This window comes from Vicugna pacos, chromosome 8, assembly GCF_048564905.1.
Source record: "Vicugna pacos chromosome 8, VicPac4, whole genome shotgun sequence".
NCBI classification, from domain to species: domain Eukaryota; kingdom Metazoa; phylum Chordata; class Mammalia; order Artiodactyla; family Camelidae; genus Vicugna; species Vicugna pacos.
Window position 1 is genome coordinate 27,384,802 of NC_132994.1, and position 27,166 is coordinate 27,411,967.

General features: G+C 39.7%; 1 protein-coding gene across 2 annotated transcripts in view; it reads right to left on the reverse strand.

Moving 5' to 3' along the window:
- Positions 1–494: 494 nt before the first annotated feature.
- The window catches only part of MCHR2 (melanin concentrating hormone receptor 2), a 29,266-nt gene continuing 2,594 nt past the window's right edge, over positions 495–27,166 (reverse strand). Inside the window, exons 2-7 of one of the 2 annotated variants that reach the window (XM_072966291.1) lie at positions 18,223–18,290; positions 11,798–12,005; positions 11,298–11,507; positions 5,776–5,970; positions 3,442–3,561; positions 495–821 (exon numbers count right to left, since the gene is read on the reverse strand). In XM_072966291.1, coding sequence (XP_072822392.1) covers positions 530–821; positions 3,442–3,561; positions 5,776–5,970; positions 11,298–11,507; positions 11,798–11,979 — 999 coding nt within the window. In that variant the 5' untranslated portion in view covers positions 11,980–12,005; positions 18,223–18,290 and the 3' untranslated portion in view covers positions 495–529. Of the gene's footprint in view, positions 822–3,441; positions 3,562–5,775; positions 5,971–11,297; positions 11,508–11,797; positions 12,006–17,470; positions 17,523–18,222; positions 18,291–27,166 lie in introns of those variants that run through there. The other variant, XM_006200254.3, reaches the window with a different exon arrangement.

Genomic DNA, 27,166 nt, shown 5'->3' on the forward strand with positions numbered 1-27,166 from the left:
AGGGCACTGTTACAGTGAGGCCACAGTGTGGACAGCAAGGTCAAATTCCTTGGTGAGTTTTGAATCGATGGTCACGGATGGTCATTTTCATCAGTGGCTAGTTTATAACATGCTGAACTAACAACCACAACCACGGAGTCTGGTTCTCTTAGACTGTTCCACTGCCTAGTGCCCACCCAGACAAACATTTCACATTTCACTAAAGTTAGCATATTAAATGCCCTGCATTTGAATGGTTATACTACTGTCCCAGAGTCACAAGGACACAAGAAGGATGGATATGAGCACTCACACCTGCCCTTTATTTTTTTTAAAAAAATTTATATTTGTTTTGGGGGGAGGTAATTAGGTTTATTTACTTATTTATTTTAATGGAGGTACTGGGGATTAAACCCAGGACCTCATACATGCTAAGCATGCACTTTACCACTTGAGCTATACAACCCTGCTCTAAACCTGCCCTTTCTGATAACACTATTAACACAGACAAGAGCCATAGACTCTCCTAAAAGCTCTGTTTCAAGGTGTTTTACATATTATTGACTTTGTTCGCAGTCACTCTCCTTTGCACTTGAGGCAGGCGTTTCCGGAAATTTCCACTCAGCAGGATGTAGAGAAAAGGGTTGATGCTGCTGCTGGCATAGCTGAGACAGATGGAGAGGTAATAGCCCACGTAGAAAGCCAGCGTGGGCTGCTCCATCTGTAAGTTCACCAGCTGTATCACGTGATAGGGGGCCGCGCTGAGGATAAAGACTGCCACCAGCACCAGCACCATCTTTGTCAGCTTCATCACTCTCTGCCTCGGAGCACTGGGATTGTAGCTGTAGAGGAAACGGTTGGAGAGACAGAACATAAACAACCATAGAAATTCGAGGGCAATGACTTCCCAGAACTTTTTGGACAGTTCTTAAGGGCTACGCAGTGAAATATGAAGCTCATTTTTATCCTTACTTATTCAGAGCACTGTGACCGTATTCTTTTTATTCCTGTTAAAAATTTCCCAAAATTTCCAAAGCTGGAGCATTTTAAAAAACAAAAATAAATAACATAGTATTGAATTATCATCCAAAGTAGCAAATAAATATACATGCATCTATGCTAATATAAAAGATTGGATAAAATGAGGGAGAAGAGGCAAATCTTTACAGAAAAATTCCAAATAATATATGTAGATACTCCCCTCCCCAGGAGACAGAGCTTAATTCTCTTCCCCTCTTGAGGGTGGGCCTGGTGACTCTTTTCCAAAGTCATCAGAGAAAGAGATAAATAGTAAAAGTGGAGAAGTCTGGCAGACACTACCTTAAATAAGTGATCAAGATTAACATCAATGGAGCTGTCGTGCAGTTATCATGCACTCCCTGAAATGCTGTGAATATATGTTTTTCCTGAAGCATGTAACTAGAGTCTAATTGTGATACAATATCAGACCAACCCAGACTAGGGGACATTCTGCAGGATACCTGACCAGTACTCCTTAAGTACTTAAAACCGTCAAAGTGATGGAAAACAAGGAAGGAGTGAGAAACTGTCCCAGACCAGAGGAGACTGGGGAGATATGTCAACTAGATGCAATGTGATCCTCTGGATTAAATCCTGGAGCAGAAAGAGGACTTTGATGGAAAAGCTGGTGAAGTCCAGCGTAGGGTAGAGTTTAGTTAATAGCATGTACCAATGCCATTTTCTTTGTTTTGACAAATGCATCATGGTAAGGTAAGATGATGGGGAAGCTGGGTGAGGAGTTTATGGGCACTCTGTACTATTTGTGCAACTTCTTCATAAATTTAAAATTATTCTAAAATCAAAATACTTAAAATCCCCAAATTTTATCATGTTGTATCATATTTAGACATTTAATAGAAATTTCCATGGGACATCACTGGAGCAGATCAATAAGCCTGGGGAATAATATTTTAAAAGGCATGGCAGATGAAGATCATTCTAAGGTAATGATTCCTCTGCAGTTCATCAAAGTAGACACCATAATTCCTCTACGTCGTTGCATTTTGAGGGTGACTGGAAGGTATGAACTTTGTTCCATAAGATGCTATTACCATTTCTGAGGAAAGCGTTGGGAGCAAAGTGAGCAGATTTGGAGAACTGTTTTAAAAGGGCTCAAGCATCCTCTCTAGCTGTCAATGTCTCAGTATGATTCCATTTCACCCTTCTCATCATGTCAGCTCCCTGTGATACATTTAGAAGCTATTTTTCCCCCTGTAACTGTGGCTGCTTCCCTTTCCCATTCTAAATCGATTACTCTTTAATAATGTGGTATTTCCAAAGAATTTAAAGAAGTGAGGAAAAATGTCATGAACCAAATGACTACCTAAACCTTTGATATCAGAGTTTGCCATGAATTTTGACTAATGGTGGTTAAATTGTTCACAACTGTTCCCCACAGTGTCGGGGGAAATCCAGCAACCTTGTCTTTACAAAAGAAATACAATGATCTATTCTAAAGACCAATTGGAATAATGATTTTTAACTTAACATGTTATATAATCACTGACTCATTTGAGCAACTTGATATATACAATTTCTAGTATAAAATAATTTAGATTTATTCATATAATTTTGGAGACAAATATTTATTTATTTTCTTTTAGTGGTGTATAGTTGCTATACAATATTATACAAATTACAGGTGCACAATATAGTGACTCACAATTTTTAAAGGCTATTTCCATTTACAGTTATTATAAAATATTGGCTATATTCCGTGTGTTGTACTACATATTCTTGTATCTTATTTATTTTATACATAGTAGTTTGTGTCTCTTAATCTCCTACCTCTGTCTTGCCCTCTCTCCTTCCTTGTCCCCACTGGTAACCACTAGTTTGTTCTCTGTATCTGTAAGTCTGCTTCTTTTTGTTACATTCTCTAGTTTGTTGTATTTCTTAGATTCCATATATGAGTGATATTATACAGTATTTAGAGACAAATATCTTTAAAGGTCCTTCCTAAGTTTATTGTCTTTAGGTAAGTCTTTTGTTTGATTTAGTATCAATTAACCTTGTCCTAAGTGAACAAATAGTAATGACATACTGCTCCTCTATGCTAAAAAAACCTCCCACAAAAATGAAAAGGTTATAAATTATACACAACATCTAGGATATTTAAATTTGTACACAATTCTGCAAAATATTTAAATGATATTGCTGGTGGCAAGTACAAAATTATTCTTTAAATAGAATCTTGATTTCTGTTTACATTTTTATGAACCCATTACATCAGTGATTACAATATTTATCACTGATAGATCCTCAAATAGCTGCTTCAGAACATGTCTTTTTTTCCCCAGAAAATGCCATATATGGAGGTGAATGCCCATATGTCTGAGCGTGGCATGTTTCAAGTGATTGTCACCTAAGCTTCTGTTGTAGATGTCTTAGATCTCTGAATTGTTGTTTCAACAAATAAAGCAAAACACGGCACACACTTACCATCCGGACTCCTTGTTCTGTTGATACATCTCCCAAGTATAGCATAATATTAACATGTAGCACACCAAAATCAAGGGCAAAGGGAAAAAGAAAGTTGTTATCGTCAAATATAGAGTATACCTGTAAAACGAGAGAGAGAGAGAAGCCATGACTGTTACACTCATGACGCTCGGAACCGGTTTTACCGTGTATGACTCTCTGATTTTTCAGGGCTCAGAATAAAAGCGTTTGGGGGAAGCTGAGGATCTTTGGGCGCTTCCACATGGAGAAGATGTGCTTTCCATTGTTCACTGACGATGGCTTCTCTCGCCAACCCTTCTCAGTAGCCAACACTCCCGATTGGGAAATGGGTGGGGATGCTTATTATTACCATTTTATTTAGTGTTATTAACAACAACAGGCAACCGAGGGACCACTTATTGTATGGGAGTCCCTGTTCAGGGTGTTTTACATATTTTAACCCACTGAATTTGTGCAACTCCATGAGTTAAAATGCCATTAGTATCTTCCCATTACAGAGGAGGGAACTAAGGCACAGAGGGGTCAGTGGCTTGCCCAGGGTTACTAAGCTAGTAAGTGGCAGAGGTGAGATTTGAACCCAGACAGGCACTCAAGCTCCAGAGCCCACGCTTGTAACCAAGGCTCAGGATGGCCTCTCAGCAGGCACGGAGGAGGACCAGTTATCAAATCAGCTGGTCTTTTCCTTGGTTCTCCGCCAGAGGGATTTCTTGGGTGAGCCAACTCTGTTTCCGCACAGACTGCAGGTGTCCTTCCTGGCAGAACCCCGTTGTCCTGGAAGAGAGGAGTCTGGGATTGGGTGGGTGCAGACAGGATGGCAGAGAGGGAGCCCCGGGACCAAGAGACCTCTAAACGCGACACACTAGTTCCAATCCCAATTCACTGCAAGGACTTAATTCTGGGAGGAACAACAGAGGCTGAAATAGAATATCCCTTACGATAACCAACTGAAAATAGCATAAACAGCTGTTGGTGCAAAATAGTTAGTCTTTGTTTATTTGACACAGGCCAAAGTCATGTAACTGTACAGCAAGCCCCGGGTCTTGCCCTCCTTTTAGACAGTGTGGGACTCAGGTTAATCCTATCAGCCACAGTGATTAAATATCATTTCACCTTTAGATGGGTGATGCTTTTGTCTGTGAGTGGAGCCAAAGCTGGTGTGAGGAACAGCAAGTACAAAATCAATGGTATCAATGTTGCACTCCTCTGGAGATTTTTGTTGCTGGATTTGTGGCTTGGCTGGGTCTCTACCTCTGTCCCTCTTGGGCTGTGTCTCTCTGATGCAGAAATGATTCATCTATTGAACAAGTGGTGGAATGGGGAAAAGGAATCTGCCAGACTGACTTGCCAGAATGTATGTAAAAAGCACCCAGCACAGTATCTGGCCCTTAGGAGGTGACTGAAAAATTTCAGTCAGCGATTCCACTGCTTTGTTCAAAGTTTCAATCAGAAAAATTTTGGCTTAATTTTCTTTTCAAATTCAAATGTAAGAAATGCCCACGTTCGTTGCTGTATTAGTTTCCCAGAGTTTCTGTAACAAATTACCATAAACTGGATGGTTTAAGATAACAGAAAGTTATTGTCTCGCAGTTTTGGAAGCTGAAAGTCTGAAATGAAGGGGTTGGCAGGGTTGGTTCTTTTTTGAGGTTTGGGGGAGGGAGCACCTACCTGCTCCAGGCCCCTCTTCTCGCCTCTGGTGGTTTCTGGCAGTCCTCGGTATTCCTTGGCTTACAGACATATCACCCCCTTCTCTGCCTCTGTCTTCACATGCACCCTGTCTGTGTGTGCCTTCAAATCTCCCCCTCATCAGGAACCAATCACTGGATTTAGGGGCCACTCTAATCCAGTAAGATTTTATCTTAATTTGATTCTATCTGCAAAGACTCTATTTCTAAATAAGGTCCTATTCACAAGTACTGCAGGTAGGACAAATTTTGGGGGGACACAACCAAACTCCAGCTGCATATTGATAAGGTTTGAGTCTCAGCATCTCCTAGACACTTCTGTAAAGTCCACCCCTCCCTTGGTTGCTGTGTTCCCATTGAGTCTGGCTGCCACAGATCTTTAAAATCCATATTTAAATATATTTCCAGCCACGGAGGTTACATGATTAAACTCAAAATCTTTTTCTAAAGATTACCCTCTCCTTAAAATCAAACTATCAACTCAATGGTGGGAAGCAGAGAACTAAGAGGGGAGATTGCCCCGAAGAGGCTCCCCGAGGACCCTCTGCACGGCTGCTCACGTGTTGACAAGGAGCATGAAGCACTTCACAACTTAATTCAACTCCATTTTTCTGAAGTTTTAACAACCTACCAGAGTACATCGTCAGGGGATGTTAAATCAAAAGCACAGCTCTCAACGCCGTCTTTAAATTTGATGACCTTCGAGTAGACCCAGACAGGCAATGCCAGAATAAAGGAAGCTGCCCAAAGGCCCAAATTGATGCGGATGGTCTTGTACCTTGTTCTCCAACTCATCAGTCGAAATGGTTGGACAAGAGCCAAGTACCTGCAAAGCCAGTTAAGAAGGGTTTGGGAAGAATCAATAAAAGCACTGAGCGCCAAGGATGAAAGGTTCACAACAAGAGTAAATTATTAGTATTATTATCCTCCCTGAAGCACACCTCTGCCAGGGTGAGAGAAAGTTGTATTTTTGAAGAGCTGGCTGGAACCTGTAGGGAGAACAATTCTTGACCCTGTAAGTCTGAATAAACCACTCACTAATACAACTGTGACTTCCGTGAAGACACTGAAAATCATAAAATTCTGCCACGTAAACTCTTTCTTTACAAAGGTGCTTCCCTTGCACACGAGGCTCTGAAAAACTTTGTCTCTGAATGAGGATTTCCTCCAGGAGGGGTGGTCCTCTTCCCAGTAGGGTGTATCGATGTAGCCCAGGAAGTAGGGTGTACTGATTCAGCACAGGAAGTAGGATGTACTGGTGTAACATGGGAAGTAGGTTGTACTGATGCAGGACAGGAAGTGGGGTGTACTGATGCAGGACAGGAGGTGGGGTGTACTGATGCAGGACAGGAAGTGGGGTGTGCTGATGCAGGACAGGAAGTGGGGTGTACTGATGCAGGACAGGAAGTGGGGTGTACTGATGCAGGACAGGAGGTAGGGTGTACTGATGCAGGACAGGAAGTGGGGTGTGCTGATGCAGGACAGGAAGTGGGGTGTACTGATGCAGGACAGGAAGTGGGGTGTACTGATGCAGGACAGGAGGTAGGGTGTACTGATGCAGGACAGGAAGTGGGGTGTGCTGATGCAGGACAGGAAGTGGGGTGTACTGATGCAGGACAGGAAGTGGGGTGTACTGATGCAGGACAGGAGGTAGGGTGTACTGATGCAGGACAGGAAGTGGGGTGTACTGATGCAGGACAGGAAGTGGGGTGTACTGATGCAGGACAGGAGGTAGGGTGTACTGATGCAGGACAGGAAGTGGGGTGTGCTGATGCAGGATGGGAAGTAGGGTTTACTGATGCAGGATGGGAAGTGGGGGTGTGCTGATGATGTAGGACAGGAAGGAGAAGAGTTAACTAGCTGTGGAAGAATCCCCAGCAGGAAGAGGTTCAGGCACCTGGGGACAGACGTTTTGCTTGGATGGTCATACAGCCAAGTCCCCAGGCTCTTGGAGGTTCAGTTCACAGACATCACAGTGAGGATAAACAAACGTGACTAGTACAGACAACGCAAACTCCTCAGGGAACTTCGGCTGCAGGCTGGAGGGGGGAAATGGACTAATTTCATGGGGAAGAGGTTTTCTTTTTCCTTTTCCTTTTTTTTTTCATTCTGATCCAGAAAAAAAAAGGGATGATCATTAATCAAACTTGAAATCTTGACATATCAAATATATTTGGCCTTCCAGCAAATCCAAGAAAAATTTTTCATAGCTAGCTGAAAACTAAAGCATGAAAAAGGGAGCTCAGATCCACAGGAGGGTGTTTGAGAAAGCATAGTTTCGCTGGGGTGTAGGGTGGTGGAATGTGGCATTAGTATACACTGAATAAGTGCAAAATATGGTCAACGGTCCTTTAATTTTCTCCAAGTTTTTGTAGAGCTACTTAGTGAAGGTTTATGAAAGTGAAAAGTTCTCTGTTCCCTTTGTCTTTCAATTTTACACAAGCAGCAGGACATTTTGCACTCAGTTAAGGGGCACCTCGGCATGCAGGGCCAGGCTTGTGGCCCTGGGTGCCTCGGCCGCCGCCACCTGCATTACCTGGCGCTAAGGAGAGAAGGCCCCCTTCCCTCCCTGCTGAGGAAGGGAATGAGGTAGTGACTGCACCTCAGCTATCATTCTGTCTGAGATTTAAGATGATGGAGTAGTGGCATCAATCGGTTAGAGAATCGTCTCCAATCATATCCCCTCAGCTGAAAACCCTTCAGTGGCTTTTCCTTGCCTTTCAGATAAAATTCAGAATTCTCACCGTAAATCTCAAGGTCTTTCTCCACCTGGCCCTACTGTCACTGAGGCTGAAGCGTGTGCCAGTCTCTCTCTGGCCTTCTTTTTAGCTCTGTCCTCTTTCAGGGCCAGGCACGTGCTGTTCTACCCTCTGCTGGACAGGCTCAGCCTCCCCTTCCTCCTGCTCTTGCTCTGAGTCCCCATTTAGGTCTCCCTCCCAAGGAAGCTCCCCTTGATCACTCACTCTGTACAGGGACCCATGACTATAAACGCGGATTGTCAGGGAGCTCTTCCTTCCTGGTGTGTATCACTGTGTGAGAACACGTTTACCTGTGGGGCTCTCCACTTACTGTCTGTCTACACCCTGGAGTGGAAGCTCCATGAAGCAGGAGGCTTGGCGATTAGTTTAATGCTGCTGTATACCTGGCATATGGTCCCAGCTCAGTAAATATTTGTTGAATGAATGAATAGGGAATTTTGGCTCCAACTTACTGACTCTTGTTCTAGCAAACTTACTTACAAAAGTGACCACTAATGAAAGTCTATGTAGCTTTTACCTAGAGGGAAATATTTTTAATATTTTGGATGTTTACAAATTTTTTTATACTGCTTTGGAGGTAGGAACCCACTATTAAACTATTCCACACACTTGCAGTTATTAACTAATCAGGGAAGGAAAAATGAAAGAGTTACAGGAAACACTTGAAATTTATGATCCGTAAAATTGAGAGTTAAAGTGACTTAAATGTATAAATGATAAGGCATACTGACGGCACACCGATATTTACTTTTGGCCTAACAAAGCAAAGTCCATTCCTGTCTTACAAATTGTAGATTTTGTTGAATTTTTATGAATTTGGTAGAGTTGGAGCTGCAAGCAATGCCAAGTTGGTGGGGAGAAAAGGTTCAGTTTTACAAAATCTTCATTTGTCTCTGGTCATGTGATCCTTTAAAGCACGGGCAGGGAGAAGGATAAGCCTGAGCGTCTTAATTCTAAAGTAAAACTTTAGCATTCTGTGTCTGTAAGATTTAAAAAACCCACACTATACATGCACGTACATCCACTCCGAAAAAAACCTGTGAACATTGGGAAAGGTTCTGTGGTCTGTTCTAAGGCAGACGATATGCTTTCAGTTTATTTGCAGGAAGAGGTTTTCAGAAGAGGGGTCATTTCCCTTCTTTAAAGAAAAAGCCATTACTCTCCTGCCTTCATGGTGTGTGCACGGTATGAAGGAGCTTTCTATTTTTCTGAGAATGGGCTCACGCCTGGTGAGACCTGTTCGTCTGCTGTGGGCCTGACCTGCACAGGGCCCTGGCCCTGGTGTTGGAACCCTGGTTTTACTCCAGATACCTTCAGCACTGGTGGCGTCAGCTGAACTCACCAGATCTACCTACCCAGTACATGGATTAAAAAAATATGTTATTAATGATAAATTGAGGAGTACATTCTACGTATTTTGAGAATTCTTTTGCAGAAAAGCAGTAGGATATAAAAAATGCATTAAACATTAGCATCATTATTCATACCTGAGTACTAATGATCCAGTGAATGATTTATGTGAATCCTGCTATTCCTTTGTTTATCCATTTGAAGAACTGCTCATCAATTCCCAATCCCAAAGGCCCACTTGGAAGGGTAAAAGGCAAAAGCAGAACTCAGGGAGGAGTCCTAGATGGACTCAGGGAAATTTAACACAGCCCTCAAGACACACATTCATTTATTCATTCATTCATCAGTGGATTTTGAGCAGCCATGTGCCAAGCACTGTTACACAGACACTTGGGATGTACTAAAGTGATCAAAGACCCTGGCTTTGTAGAATTTACATTTGAGGGGCAGTGAAAGCTAGACAATAAATAACACACACATACCTCCATACACAAAGTAAATTAAATTATGTAATATATTTGAAGCAAAGGAGAAAGAAAAAGTAGATCAGAACAAGGAGAACCAAGTGTGCCGGGTTGGGGTTGGGGTGAGAAGAAGGTGGACGGAGATACTAAATGGACTGCTCTCCAAGACAGCACATTGCTGTGGTGCTGATTACTCTGGTCTTCGGGGCTTGCTTCTGTAGGGGGAAGCTGCTAAGGCCTGGTGTGGAGGTCTGGGCACTGGGATGCTGCAGGGTGCAATCTAGCTCGCATGCTTCCCAGCGAAGTGCCTGCAAGAACGTTAGGTACTTGCAGTCTCTAGAGTTGGACAGCCTGGGTCTGAACTGGGCTCCACCACTCACCAGCCTCATACGCACTCACTATTGCCATCATCTCCTCAAGTAACATTAGCTTATGTGGTTGGTGAATCTGGTGATGGCATGTTCCAGGACACAGTCCAACAAATTTCTAATGATGTAAAATGGCAGCATATATGTTAACCAATCATAATGTAATAGGGAAGAACAGATCTGACTCTATATTAGATCTGTTTCCTTTACTTTAACCTTTGTATCTATTGCTTGTCAATCAATAAAGGGCTGTTGCCTATAAGATTAGATTATACATAATGGCCCATTTCTGGGAATCCTGCCTCCCAGGTAATGAGCATTAAGCTAACATACCTTTGTTTAGCTCACAGGAAACATACTGACCAGGCCCACCTGTGAATGACTGCAGGCAGGCAGAAATGAACACATCCTCTATGGAGGCTGACCGGAACCGCGAAATGTTTGACTTTACTCCCTCCCCTTTTTAGTATAAAAGAAGCCTGAATTCTAACTCAGACAAGATGGTTCTCTGGGACAATAGCCCACTATCTTCTTGGTTTGCTGGATTTCTGAACAAAGTCTGCTATTCCTTTCCCCAACACCTTGTCTCTTGATTTATTGACCTGCTGCATGGTGAGCAGTATGAGCTTGGACTCAGCAACAGTAATGATGAGTATAAAATATGGTCTTCCTTGTCCTCCCACATCTCTTCACAGCTGCATGGGAGCCACTACTCCGCTGATCCCTTAAAGCCACTAGATGATAACAAGGGTGTGTGAGACATTGAACTTTCCAGAGTGGCCCTGCACAGGGAGTGAGGAGACCTACCTCAGCTCTCAGCTCTGCCACTGGCTTTCTATGTGCCTTTAGCAAGTCCCCTCACTTCTCAGGACCTCAGCTTCCTTATTGCAGGAATGATGGGGAGGGGACATTCATTCTGGTTTCCAACATTTCATGATTTTGTGGTATTTTTTCTTGCTGTCAGTTGTGCATAAAACCGAGATAAAAAATGATTGGGAAAAAGGAGATTTTAGTGCTTTAAGTTTTCCACTAAAAAAACTGACCTCTGTGAAAGTTGGAAAAATATTAACTGATCTGTCCTACAATGAAGCAGGCAAATGAAGGGGAATTTTGCTCTAATAAACCAGCACTGATATTGCTTCAGTGGGGATGACCCTGGGGAAGTACAGGCACATTTGAATTCTGTTAAGATATTCCAGTCTCTTCACTTACCTGTCCACACTCATTACAGTCATGATGGCACTGCAGGCAAACTGATTGCAGGTATCCAGGGATGTGATGATGGTGCAGAGAGGCCCCCCAAAAACCCATTCTCCTCCTCGGGCCCACTGGTGAATCAGAAACGGCATTCCAATGATGTGGACCAGGTCAGCCACAGCCAGGTTGCAGATATAAATATCAGGGATCGTTTTTCTCCTGGACCTGAAGAAATGGAGGGATGCCTGAGGACTGACATGGAAAACACACACCATCTTCAATTTATGCCATCTGTACCAGATTTTCAATGGCCAAATTAATTTTAGAAGTTAAAAGGGAAACTTCACAAACGCACATATGAATGCCTTGTCTTGTGTGTATTTAAACATTCTGAATTATCTTAAGCAAATGTTTCCAAAACCTGATTTCAGGCAGGAAAATACTATGGCAGGAGAGGACTCATTTAGGGAGTATAGAATGTCCCTAAACTACGGGAAAGAATAAGACGTTCTTACCTTATTATTGTGAATACAATGAGGATGTTGCCAACCAGCCCCGCTGAACAGATAATCCCAATCATGGAAGGGAGGATGGCTGTATCCACGACGCTGAGCATTTGATAAGCAAACTCTTGATTCCAGGATTTGTTCAAAAGTTCAGCAGAGGTGTTACAACAGGATGAATGAAGTGAATTCATTGTTTACAAACTTCCAGTAGTTAAAGCTGTGAAGGAACAGGAAGTGAATTTTTGAGGCAGTTCCCTCAATATAGATTTTCTTTAACTTAATTACAAAATATTTACTGGGGCTTTCTTTGCACCAAGAATCCATGCAACAAAAGATTCCAGGGTGATTGCTCCCTGTCTATAATGGTGTGACAAATCACCAGAGGAGATATGTAAACAGCAAATTATTGAACAGCATGCTATGATAGTGCGCGCATGTTTTCTGCCTTATTGTAGTGCATACTTCAAGCACAGCTAATATTTACTCAGCGCACGCTGGTACTGGTTGTTTACAGCTGGCATCTGTTTCCATTAGCCTGCGTGTCTAGTCGGATTGGTTAGTACTCCCCCAATACTTAGGTTGTTAAATGTATTTTCTCTGTCTGCTATGAAGTGCATGTGGGGCACCAAGTCGGACTGTTTGGGAATGGAATGGGCTAAGACTTTCTAAGATGATTTCTGGACTATCTTGAAGGATGAGTTAGATCAGGAAAAGACAGTGTGGGAAGGCTAAAGCAAGTTAGGGTACCGCGTGCAAAGAAGAATTATAGCACAGGAAAAAATGCCCACCAAGCAACCTAAAAATAAACAACTAAACAAACAAGATCAATAGAACTGGAAAATTATTTGCTTGACCAACCATCTTGATAAAAGATACTATCTAATTCTTGTTTCTGTTAATGGTAAACTGGGCAACTCAGATTAAGCCTCCCACTGAAGACAATAAAATATGCTGGGTAAAATGTATATATATGTAAGTGTGAATGTGTGGATGTGTGTGTACAGCAATTTAAAAAATATTCATGAACTGAAAAGTTAGTGGGCCTTCCCTGGCCCGTTTTTGGATAAGATCCTGTAACTGCAGGATTAAACAGAATATTGAAGCATCAAGACTATCTTTATCCAGAAGGCACTTATTCATGCCACAACCATCTGAGCCCTGGTTCCATGTCTGTTTCATGTCCACAGGGAAGTCAAGGTGGAGAATTTTTCAGAAGAATTCTTCCTCTGAGCTAGAGCCCCAAGGATGACATCCTTAGGTATGAATGAACCTGATTTACACTTTCCTCTCCTACTTCCACAAACATTGGGAACTGCTGAGAGATCTTCCTTGGTGCCTGTGGAATGATGAAAGAGAGAGAGAAAAGAAAAGCAGACCTTTTCTGGGAAGGTCCAGAAGAATCCTTTCTCAAATTTGTACCCTAAGTAGGCTGGCCAGGGACTCTTAGGACTTGAACTTAATCTGAGGTGGTCCAGGACTGCAAAGTCCCCTAGGTACCAGGAAGATGCAAGTGCAAACCCTTTTGGAAGGGAAAAACAGCCATCCTAAGGCCTCAGAGAATCTTCAAAATATTTTTTGAGGGGAATGGCCAGCAAGCAGTCAAAATACAAGCATTGCTTATATACTGATTGAAATGGATTAAAGACTTAAATGTAAGACCACACATTGTACAACTATGAGAATAAAACAGGGGGAATTTCCTTGATACTTGTCTTGTCAATGATTTTTTGGGATATGACATAAAAAGTGAAAGGAGCAAATGTAAAAATAATCAAACGGAACTACATTAAACTAACAAGCTTCGGCGCAAGAAAGACACAATCCGCAAAATGAAAAGGCAACCTATGGAATGGGAGAACACATTTTTAAACCATCCATCTGATAAGCAATTTATGTCCAGAATATATAAGGAAGTTACACAACTTAGTAGCAAAATACAAACAGTCCAATTAAAAAATGGGTGAAGGACTTGAACAGACATTTTTCCAAAGAAGACATACAAATAGCCAGCAGGTGTGTGAAAAGATGCTCAACTTCACTCATCATCAAGGAAACGCGAATCAGACCACAGTGAGACATCTTCTCACCCCTGTATAGATTTTGAAAAAGCAGAAAATAACAAGTCCTGTCAAAGATGTGGCGAAAAGGGAATCATTCTGCACTGTTAGTAGGAATGTAAATCAGTGTAGCCACTATGGAAAACAGAACGGTGTTTCCTCAAAAAATTAAAAATATTTAACTACCATGTGATGCAGCAGCCCCAATCCTGGGTATACACCTGAAGGAAATGAAATCAGTATGTTGAGATACATGTACTCCCATGTTTATTGTAGTATTATTTACAATTGCCTGGACATGGAAATAACCTAAATGTCCATTGATGGATTAATGGATAAAGAAAATGTGATACTCACACTCACACACTTGCACACATACGCAGGAATAATATTGAGCCATAAAAGAGAAGGAAATCTTGCCTTTTGTGACAACACGGATGGACCTGGAGGGCATTACGCTAAGTGAAGTAAGTCAGAGAAAGACAAATACTGTTCTGTTCTCACTTATATGTGGAATCTAAAAATTCTGAGCTTGTAGAAATAGAGAGTAAAGTGGTGATTACCAGAGGCTTGGAAGTGGGGGCAGAAATGGGGTGATGGTCAAAGCGTATAAGCTTCTATCCATTAGATGAATATGTTTTGGGGACCTAATGTATATCATGGTGACTATAATTAACAGTATTGTGTTATATATTTGAAAGTTGTAAAGAGAGTAGGTCTTAAATACTATCACCATAAAAAGGTAATTACGTGAGTGGGCGGAGGTGTAAACTAACCTTATTGTGGTAATCATTTTGCAATATATACAAGTATCAGATCATCACATTGTACCCCTTAAATATGTTGTATGTCAATAATGCTGCAATAAAGTTGGAAAAAATGTGGTATATGAACACCATGGAATATTAGTCAGTATTAGAAAGTGAAAGAAATCCTGTCATATGCTACAATGTGGATGAAACTCTAAGACATAGAATAAGTGAATAAGCCAGTCACAGAAGGACAAATACTGCACGATTACACATGTATTAAGTGTCCAGTGTCGTCAAACTCATTGAGAGTTGAATGGTGGTTGCCAGGGGCATGGGAAAGAAAAAAATGAGGAGCTGCTGTTCTGGGAATAAAATTTTAGTCATGAAAGATAAAAAAAGTTTTAGAGATCTGCTGCACAACATTGTCCTTACTCAACATTGAACATTGTACTGTTTATCCAAAAATTTGTTAAGAGGGTCAATGTCATGTTATGTGTGTGTGTGTGTGTGTGTGGTTTATCAGAATAAAAAAATGTATGTGAGAGGAATAAATGAATGTTTGAGAAATGGAGCAGAGTGAATGTTTTATGTTCTTGATGGAATATTCCAGTCAGTAGCCTGTTGGTAAAATATATTCACACAAAATAAAAAGTAACATCAAAATTGGAAGAAAAAAAGGATATATCATTACAATAACAAAAAGGCAAGCCTCACAGGAGACTTGTAAGTTACATAACCAAAAGAAGGCTCTTGTTCAGAATATATAAAATATACATGCAAATCAATGAGAAAATGGTAGAAAATTCAACAGAAAAATGGCCAAAGATTTCAATAAGCCTTTACATGGTTGATAAACATTTCATAAGGTATTCAATACTCATTGGTGATAAGGCAAATGCAGACTAAAACCACAACAGGATACCTATACATACCTATCAGATTGGTTAAAAATAAGTCAAGTCTGAGAGTTTCAAGTGTTAGTGAGGATATGGAGTCACAGAAACTCCGACCACTGTTGGGAGTATAAATTAATATAGCACAGTAGAACACAGGGAGACATTTATTAAAGATGACTAATTACATATTATCCAAGAGCAGAAACTTCCCCCTCAGTGAGATGTCACTAGAGATACACATGTTTATATGTTTCATGATAAGTGCCCCAGAGTGTTCACAGAAATATTTATTTTAAATGTCTTAAACTGAAAATAATCAAAATGCTTATTAACGATGGGATGGATAAATAGACTGTGATACACTGACACAAGGAAATACTGTACCACACTAGATGGGAGCAGACTATAAAGACACTCAAGAACGTGGATGCCTCTAATCTCTTAGGGTTGGGCAAAAAGCAAAAATTCATACAGTATGATTACATTTAGATAGAATTTTAAAACACAGGCAAAACTAATCTATATTATTAGGGATGCATATAATAATGCTAAAGATATAAAGAAAAGCAAAGAATTAGTAACTGGGTAAGTCAGTTTGATGGTCATCTCTAAACAGAGGGTTTTATGTATGGCTCTGCAGGTTATATTAATAGAAAAAAATAGTTTTTAAAAAGTAGTCTAACATCTGACCATGTGGTTTCAAGGCAATAATCCAAAGTCCTGTTCTTTCTTCTTTATTAATACTTATCTTCCTCTTAATTTTCCCACTCTGCCTCTGTTTACTTTACTTTTCTATTCAGTTATTTCAAACTTTAAGAATCAGCTAACATAAATATTAACTTTGTGTGTTTTTGTTATGTTGAAATTTGATGCCAAAATATATGCAAAAACTTAGCAAAAGAGCTTTTTTCAGGCAAAACAGCTCTATACGACTGACTGAACTCACTGAAGAATTTCATACAGAAAAACATTCATAGTCAGTGACCTCGTATTATTTTAAAACAACAGAACTGGTTATTTGAAAAAGTCAAGATAACTAATTTATTTTAATTTTCATTCTGTTACTTACATCATGAAAAGCCAATATTTGAGATTGATTTTGGGGGAATACACAAAAATCTAGTATTCAAGATAAGAGGTGAAAATTTAACTTTTATGACAACTATTTTTTAGCATTTTCACAAGTTTAAAAAATATGTATTATATATTCATATTAATAGATTTGGTGAACATATGCACTTTTAGAAATGATGATTTAAGTTTAAGACATAGGCAAACATCTTCCCATGAATTATGTATAGCAATATCCATTATCTCCCAAATCATTTATGTATTTCAACATCTCTTCTCCAAATATAATCTACAGGAGCATGACTCCCCAAGTTTTAGCCAACATTCATGCTAATAAGTATGTTTCTAAGACTAACAGTCTCACAGCTAAAATTTGGGAGTATAATCTGTATGTATGTAACATATTAATGTTTTTAACATTTAATGAATGTTAAAAATGTTTTGACAACTCCTAGGCTATTTAAATCTCAACTCAGATCTCTTTAGCCTCGCCCTTCCACCTCTCTGTACTCAGCTCTCAAGTTCTCTGAGGAAGATGGGAACCTCAGAGAGTGGGAAAGGGAGTCATCTGTGAGATAATATGATGTGTGGAAAGAGCTCTGAAGGAATCTGCAACCTGTAATCTGAAACCTTTACTCATGTCACTAAAAATCTGACAGAGCACGAGCCCTGTTACCTTGGCTGTGACTGTTTTTCCCGGTGTCAGTTCAAGCCTCATGCTTATAGAATCCAAAGTAAGGAAAGCAAATTGATGTATCTGTGAAAATTCTAAGTAAAATTTTGTGAATCCATCTGCCATATGTATAAGAAATTTCGTATTTTATCAATTCACTGAATTTCAACTTACAGAAATTCATCAATCGAATAATAAATCCATGTCAAGGAAGATGGTCTCCTTGTTCTTACCTTGTCATGTTGGCTGTGGCAGGTGGTGGCCCGCTTGCCCTCCAGGTATAGGACTGCTCAACATGGAAAGCTAGTGTCCAGTGGTATTTGGTGCTTCATAAGGTTCAGCAAGTACCATAAAACTATCTTTCTGTCCTTAATAGACACTACTCATTAGTTTAATATACAGAAACAAAATATTAATTCACTGAGGCTGTTAAATATTAGCTGTTGAAAAAGTTTTAAGCACTATTAAATTAAATTGTTCATGTTTTCAGTATTACTAATATTTATTCAGAAGGTTATGTTTTAGAATCTTTTATATGAAGAATCTCTCAATTGCTAAGTATGATTTCCTTATATCTAAGGGCCATTTTCATCCAGGTCAACTCCCTCTAATTTGGCAATAAAAGCCAATGTTTAGGGGGAGGATATAGCTCAGTGGTAGAGTGTGCCTAGCATGCACAAGGTCCTGGGTTCAATTCCCAGTACCTCTATTAAAAGGTAAATAAATAAATAAATAAATAAATAAATAAATAAATAAATAAAAACCTAGTTATTCCCTACTCCAAAAAAATTATTTAAAAAAGCCAATGCTTAAATAAGGCTAACGTAATAAATACTCTTTTGCAGAAAACTCCCTGCACTATCTCTGTCTTTACGTGGTACCTCTGGCGTGAACCCATCCACCCAGGTAATAAATACTTTCTGTTGAAACTTTTCTGGATGTAAAGCTATTTCTCATTTATTAAGTTGCAAGTTTTGACACTTACTTGGAATATAACCCCGGAAAACTGGTCTTAAATAGTTGAGAATACCTTCTTGTAGGAAGATTTTTTTCCTTAAGAAAAAAAAAGAGGATATTTATGCTTGGAAGGTTGGTGTCAAAAGAAGACTGACAGCGTCAGTTTAATGTATTCTAATTCACATCATTTGTCTATATACACTGACATCTTCATACATACACAATTTATTCATGATGACTAGGACAAGCAAACCGAGGAATGAATTTAAAGGAAATCAGATTTTTTTTTAAGAAAAAAGAGTGTTAAGAGTCTGAAAAGTGATAAGAAAACATATATGGCAAAGAGGAGCATGATGTCGAGAATAAATCAGAAGAACTAACAGATGATGAGTTTATTTACATCTCAGTGATAATTTCACACAATTTTGATTATTTTTAGAATAAACCCTAATATAATAATTTTCAGTAAACATAGTCATGATGATGGAATTAAATGAATCTAACAAGCTAGCTTTTTGGCTGCTTGTCTTGTTACAACTTTCAAGTTAAATATCAGAAGAAAATCACCTGAGAAAAAAGCCTGCTGCTAATAACCAGTAAAATCATCAAGGATGTTTCAATAACCACCAAGCAAAACATATAACAACTATATATATAGCTGCCTCCCCGCTGCCCATATACACACACACCCATGGGTCCCAGTTGTATAAATGTGCTCTCCAAGTTATGGCCCAACAAAGGGGACTCTCACTGTTTTCGCCTGATCCACACATCTCCTTCCATTCTATTGAACCTCTCTTTGGGAAATCTCTAATGATCTCCAGGCATGCTCTATGTTAAGTCACTCATTCACTCAACAAACATTATGGTGTCTATAGCTGAGAACAAGACCAACAAAATTTCCACCTCCTGGAGTTACATTCTAATATATAAGGGTTAATGGGTATGTAAATGTACTGCATTCTGCCACTTGCAATTTGTAACTTTGGTTAAGCAATCTCTCTGAGTCTGTTTCCCCGTTGGTAGAACAGTAATAAGAACCTATCTCAAAGTATGGTTGTAATGATTAATGTGATAATATGAAAATGTGCTGAGAATAATGTGTCCTAGTAAGTGTTCAGTTAACATCGGTCATCACCATCATCATCATCATTATCACCATCACTGTGCAGTAGAGAGGTTGCCTACTGGGTATAGGATCCTGGGATGAGAATGAAGTGGGAAGAATTGTAGGCAAAAAGAGCTGTGAACTGATGCAGAACTGAGGTTAAGGCTGCCACTTTTTAATCTTTAATCTACAGTGAGTGGATTTAGAAACTTAAAAGGCAAACTGAGGCATACTAACATTTTTTTAAGAGTTTATTTGAGCAAACATCAATTCAAATCAGGCAGCACCAAACCGAAAGTGGTTAGGAGTGCTCCACTGACAGGACCTCAGGGTTTTCATAGAAAAGGTGCACAGGCAAAGCCAGGACATGATTTGATCGACGGTAGTTGAAGCGATTGCCTTATTTGGGAAGGCTGAGTTGGCTATTTGTGGTTCTTGTTCTTAAGTTTCATTTTCTTGGATTCTAGTGCATTGACTCTGGCTTAGTTTTTGGTTTGCTTATGTAGCTACCTCGGCATTAGAGCCATGCCCTTGTTTGACTGCTTTAACAAAACATAGTACATCTTATAGCTTAAAACACTTCAAGTCAAGAGGACCGGAAAAAGAGTATCATTCTCATGACCGGTCTCTATCTATTGATTGTCTGGACAGCAGCTACAATAACCTGACTCAGACGTGGGAAAACCAGGCTTGGTCACCTCTCACAGGTAGAAAGAAAACCTTTAAGGACCATTCCACCCCTCACTTCATAGTTTCCAGTATATCTCTGAGGGACAAGGAGAATCTGGAGAGAAGAGACTGATGAGGTTTGTCTTAACGATGAACACACCATATTTGGAGCTGGTGCAAAAATACGATCAAATTGGATGGGAGAGTGTTTTGTTTTTTAACTGAAGTATAGTTGAATTACAATATTATGTTAGTTTCAAGTGTACAACATAGCAATTTCACTATTTTAATAGATTATACTCCATATAAAGTTGTTATGAAATATTGGCTAATATTCCCTGTGCTATACATCCTCATAACTTCTTTATTTTAATACCTAGTAGCTTGTACATCTTAATTCCCTTCACCTATTTTGCCCCTCCCTCAACCTCTCTCTACTAGTTTGCTCTCTGTACCACATGACCCAGCAATTCCACTCTTGAGTATTTATACAAAGAAAATGAAAACACTAATTTGAAAAGATACATGCACCACAGCAGCATTATTTACAGTAGCTAAGATATGGAAGCCACCTAAGTGTCCATCAACAGATGAATGGATAAAGAAGATGTGAGATACACACACACACACACACACACAATGAGATATTACTCAACCATTAAAAACGTTGCCATTTGCAACAACATGGATGGACTTGGAGGGTATTATTCTTACTGAAATAAGTCAGACAGAGAAAGACAAATACTGTATGTTCACTTGTATGTGGAATCTAAGAAATAACACAATGATCAAATGTAACAAAACAGACTCACAGATACAGAGAACGACCTGAGAGTGTGTTTTAAACCCACCGCTTCATTTCTGCTTCTCACCCATCTCCTTAGGATAAGCAGAAGCTAAACACGCCAATCAGCATAGCCTGAACAACTGAACTTTGTGCTCACCCTCGACACAAAGGCATTTCACTTTTAATCCCAAACATTCACGGCATCCTTCATTTGAATTCCTTTTCTAACTAACCAGAGAAAAGTTTTTCTCCGCTGGATTGACGTAGGAACTGGATCTCACATATAGCTGGGTATGCGGACAGTCAGGAGCAGATGTAGGAAACTTGTGGGTCCTTAAGCTCATACAATGGGGGGGATGCTCTTTAAGAAAAATACAAATTTACAAGTACAAACAACTGCAAATATTCATTTAGAATGAGAAAAGACAGCACCTTACAAATATTAGAAAGGGAAAAATACCCCAAACACAAAATCCAGGAAAAGAATATGACATTTTTATTCCTTGCCTGACAAACTTCTAGAATACTTTTCTCCTGCATGTTTTGGCTGCATAATACTCAATTATCTCTTCAAATGATAATGACTATAAAATGTCATCTGTCTCACAGTTCAGAATCTATAGCCTTAGGAAACTATGTGATCTTGCGCAGGTCTCAACTTTTTTATGCTTGAGTATTTTCGATCTGTATGAAAATAAGTTATAATCTGGTGGCACCAACTCTGTGTGGCTTTGGGGCACCTGGAAATGGCATTAGAGCTCTGCAGGATGAAGCCGCTGATGGCGATTGATGGGGTGAAGGAGCAGGGCTGCTGTAGGTCCTTCAAACTACCGCTGAACCTTGTTTAAAAAACGCTATCCCCAGGGTGACTGCTGCCAGCAAGCCCCAGTCTGTCAGCTTTCAGGACGGATCACCTGTGGCTTTCTAACAGCGCTCCCCAGCTACCTCATGTTGACTGGTGCACCCACCAACCCTCAGGTCTTCAGGGCCCTGTGTCTTACTTCAGCTCACCTTCCGGCCGCTTCTTTTGTATCGGCACCTTCTGGTCTCTGCACACGGATTGCTCCAGCCTTGCTAAGGTAAGAGGTCCTGGCTGGGATCCAGGGCGTGTTGCTCAAATTCCAGTTTTGCCTTTAGTTTAAGAGATTTGCCTCCTTTGCTGCTGTTCTTGCCTCCCACACTTGCTGGCTCCTTGCCACACACATCTCAGCAACTCACAGATTCACCAGTGTCCAAAGCGATCTTAGGCTTATAGAGGCAGTAGTGCTGATGCTTACCTGACTTGTTGATTTTCTTCTGACTTTAACTTCACTTTTATTACGAAGCTATATTTTAGTGAATTTGGTTTGATGGAAGTAAATGCTTCACTTTTGATAAACAGCTAAGGTCTGGGGTACAGTCTGGCATGTTATCCCACTCATTCATGAATCACTCACAAAAACGTGTGAACGAGAATTAGTTTTCCCCTGCTCAAGTCATATCTGACATTTTAATTAATTCATTTGAAATATCTCTTGACCTTGAACTGTATTAGCTGGAAAGGCATGTTCTTTGCTGATTTGAAAACAGGTTAGAGAATCTAGACTCTCACATTCTAGGCCTTCTTTTTCTAAGACTATTTAGATTCTTAGAGGAAATTCCAGCTAATCATTTTGCTAGAGAAGTTTTTTTTTTTTTTTACAATAGTTGGAAAGAAATTCTGAAGGAAAATGCTTAGGAAGAGCAGATGTCCGTGAGACTGTTGCTGGGAGCATCACCCAGAGAAGAGCTGCATCATTACTTCCATGGGCCTTAGCCATTTTTGCTTTCATGAGCTCTTTTCTCCATAAAGATATTAAAAATTATATTTTCCAGTTGGCATGAGTATAAAGACAAATATAATCCAGGTTATATTACATTTATTTTTGCCTTCTGAATTTAGAAGAAATTAGGAGACGGTGGGCTGCATAGCTCAGTGGTAGAGTGTGTGCTTAGCATGCACAAGGTCCTGGTTCAATCCTCAGTACCTCCATTAAAAAAAAAAATTAGAAAATTTTCATTGGCCCCTAAAAGTATCATGGGCCCTGGGCACTGTGGTTTCTTTGCCTGATGGATAAGTCAGTTCCACTTACCCTTACAATGAAAAAAAATATATATAGCAAAGAATTGAATTAAAAACTCAAAATGTCATAAGATTTCCTCAGCTTTGGAATGAAGAAGGAGTCACTTAAAAACAAAGCCATCACCAGTTAATTCAACCACAGTGAAGTTTACTAGATGATAAAGATAATTTATCATGTTAACATTGAATCTGGGGCCACAGCATTACTTTTCTGGACATAAATGTAAACTGAATGTAAATACTTCTAATATGTGGTAAACTCAAGAATTATACCCACAAACTGAATAGGGTGGGGAAAAACTACTTGAAGGGTCGGTCAACTTAAGCAGAGAGTTCAATGTTATATGGCAGAGGTATGGAGAAATGGAATGAAAGCACGGCTGATGGCCCTTTCTGGCAGGGCCACGACCAGAGACAAGGTAGGTTTCCGCTTAACTGGCAACATTTCAGCCATGACAGGAAGATGCCCCTCCTCTTACTTTCTTGATGATGCTTGAAATTAGTTTAACTGAGAAGGTAGACTTTTATCGCACAGTAAAGATGGTGCTTATAATGTGAAAACCCCTGAGAAAATGAAGTACTATATTAAATACATGACGCAGTGTTAAGGACTGCCACCTGAACTTTCTCTGAAAGCAGGTTGTGTTGGGGGAATTTCCTGATTTTGCCTAGCTATTAGCTTTTAGAATCTAGAAGAGTTCATGGGAGGTCAAGGCAGCTCTTTAGAAGTATAGGCCATCCATTGGCCTTTCTTAAAGGAGGAAGATAGCATGTTGGAGGGAAGGGAGTGAGAAGTACAGATGAAGGAGGGCAGGGCACCAAAAAAGTACCCTTCTTCACAATTTGTGTTATAATCAGGGTGAGGGGGCAGTGGAATTTCTGAAGTGGTATTATAGAGAGTCCTATTTTTCTGATGTTGGTTGGAATGTGGGCAAGGATGCAGTTGGGAAGAGGAGTGCTATGGCCAGAATTCAGCTAAGGGAACCAGTAGGGCTCCTGGGACAACTGTGCAGGTTGTACACTGATCAGAGGTGACAGTGGTGTTTCAATTACTTTGTAGACATTATAGGCTCATATACTTATTAAACAGTTTTCTGGGTGATGGTAGTGGAGTATCTAGTTTTAGTAAAATCAGCATATTATGTCCATTTTCTGCCAGATGGGAGTCAAGTGACTCAGGGAAGGAGAGAGTCTCTAATTTGCAGAAAGCTACATATAAGCTAGCAGCCCTGGACCCCCTAGGAAGGTCCCTAGCATGAAAGAATTCCTGCACTTTTCCCTCAGTGGGAGCAGGAATCATGTTTTATTCATCATTTTTTCCTGTTACCTAATAAAGTGGTATAGTATGCATGTGAAATTGACTTTTTCCTCGCACCACAGCAGCCACTAGACAATGTTGCTACTGAGTACTTGAAATATGGCTAGTCTGAATTGAGTTAGACTAGAAGTATAAAATGTACATCAGATTTTGAAGACTAAATATAAAAAATATCAAATAGTGTCTTAATAACAAGTTAATTGATTGTAAATGGGAATGATAATGTTTATATAATGAGTTAAAATATATTATTAAAATTAATCTTACTTGTTCCCTTTTACCTTTTAAATGTGTCTACTAGGAAATTTAAATTACATATGTGGCTTACTTTGGTGGCTTATTTTTCTGTTGGACAGAGCTGCCTTAGAAAGTTGACTAGAGAAAATGTTCTTGATAATTTATACAATAATTATTTACATTGTTATTAATTTAATACCCTTTAATTAATATAATTCTAATGCACCTCATATCCTTTTTAAGAATTATGTGAGGTAAAATTCTAAGTAGGATTAAAGAAGAAAATTTCTGAAAAATAGATGTTCCTGCTTGGCAAAGACAGTTTAAAAAAAACAAACCTTTTCTTGTGAGTTGCCCAGCTGATCTATAAGCTTATATTTAGAGAAGAGAGTTTTTTGTTGCTAAAAATCTGCTAGTGTTATTTAAGTGCTCTCATGTGACCTAGTGGCTTATGTTTGGGACAGAATTTTTTATTAATATGATCATTTCAATTTATATACTGATTATTCTGTTTGGCAGTTTATCTAAAAATTAATAAGAATGTAAGCATTCTAAAAGCACACTGGCAGGCTTTACTCAACCAGCTATGGAGCTTTGCTACATACTAGTTTCCAGGTATATGACTTTTCCTCAGCACCATGAACTCTCCCATGACTGAGATGGACCAAAGGAAGGTCAATGTACTCCCTGATACTCCATTGAGTCGGGACTGTTCGCATGCTAAAGAGAGATCACCTTACCTGGGACCATCTGGTTGCCAGGTAAGGACAGGGCAGGCTGAGACTGAGGCTGCTTTTGTATGGAGGTATGGGTATGTTTGTGAGTGTGTGTGTGTGTGTGTGTGTGTGTGTGTGTGTGTGTGTGAGACAGAGAGAGACAGAGAGAGAGAAAGAGAAAGGGAATTTGCTGATAAAAGCTTTCCAGAGACTAAACACCACCAACCATCTACACTGGGATTTTCAGGGTTTAATTGAACCCTGGCTGTCCTAAAAATTGTAAGTGAGATATATGATAGAAATGAGAATGTGGAAAAATTCTTTATCCTGTCAATATTCAGTGTTCAAAACATTATTCAGTGTCCAAAACATTAAAGAAAAGATATATTAATTCAGATGGTACAATCCCAGAAGGGATACATGAAAAACTTAGTATTCGTTTCTGCTGCAGGTTTTATGATAAAAAGTCATTATGTATTTGAGTGGATGTCAAGATAGGATTGTGAATTTAACAAAGGAAACCCTTAGATAAGGTACAGTGCTTTCAAATAGGTCAAGTGCTCATAAACTAAGAGACATTTCAGTCTGAATATCAGCAATCCCTGCAGTAAAAACAGCGGTTTTCCTAGCTGCTAATCCTTAACTTGGTCATCAGAGGTAACATTTCATTTGCTTGTTTATTATCATCATTATTGTTTTTAATTTTCAAAGCACAAATTGTCCTAAGCTGTGGTGCAAATAAAAAATTAGCAATTCATTTATCTATCACTTAGTATTCTGTATTGAAGACAAAAAACAAAGATGTTTTGTTTATGGAAAAAAAAAAGCATGGACACCTGATCACCCCTATCCCAGGCACTTGAGTGCCCATCCTGGAAAGACAAAAAAAGCTGTTTGTTGTTGAAAATCTGCTACCATTATTTAAGCAGTCTCAAATGAACATAGTGACTCATGTTTGTTTTTTGTTTTTGTTTTTGAGCACACACTTGGTTTTCATCCCAGGATTTTTCAGACTTGAACTTTCTCACTCTAGAGTGAATTAAGTTGTGTCCCCTGCTGAGGAGTGTTTGTGGGAAAGAGTGTTTGATCTGAATCCAGACTAGCCCAGAAAATATTCCTTAAACCACTAATATATCCAAAGAATTTCACAAAGGAACTAAGAGGACTCAGGGGTTTATGTCATGATTTAGAGTGTAGGCTTTGGAGCCCGAGTGCCTAAGACTAAGTCCTGGGTCTGACGCTGGCTGTGACGTTGGGCCGGTCACTTCACTTTTCTGTGCCTTAGAATATTCATCTGTAAATTGGGGAATGGCGGTACCTACCCACATAAGGGTTGCTCTGAGGACTGAATGAAATCATGCGTGTAAAGCACTGTGACAGACATATAGTAAGTGCTCGTAAGTAACAGCTCTTATTTAATGCTCCCGTACCTCACACTTTTATGCCCACTTTCAAGTATTTTTGGAGCAAATGAAATTGACAAAATATTCATTTACTTAATACATTTTTTAGCATGCTCATTTGGCCATACTTACTCTACTGAATTTCCAGTAATATGAGACTATCTTGTTACAGTGGCCTAGCTCTTTCTTCCAAACTTTGTGATTCTACTTTTCTTTTCCAAAATCCGTTTGCTGGCCCCATCTCTGCCGCCAATCTTATTTCAGCAAGGCCTGCCCCTACACAAGTACCTTGTTTTGCTTTAAGATGTCAGAGGGTAAAAAGAGAGTAGTCAAAGAAAGAAATGTTTGTAGATGGAAGGGGGCACTTCCCCTGCCCCACCACCGTGTGCCACAATTCCTTCCTTTCCTGTGGATCCACGAGATTGCTGTGGAACACAAAGGCCACCACCTACAGGAGGTTTTATAGGTGTTTTATATTTAATAGAGTTGAGATAAAATTGATGGATGCTTTTCTGCTAAACACGTCGCTGCAGGGAAGAGTTTCTAGAACAAAGAAGAGGGTAGCCATAAAGAAAAATATCTGCTGCTCAGCATAAGCATGTGGCTAGAGCTGTTTCCTTCAAAACTGGGGGT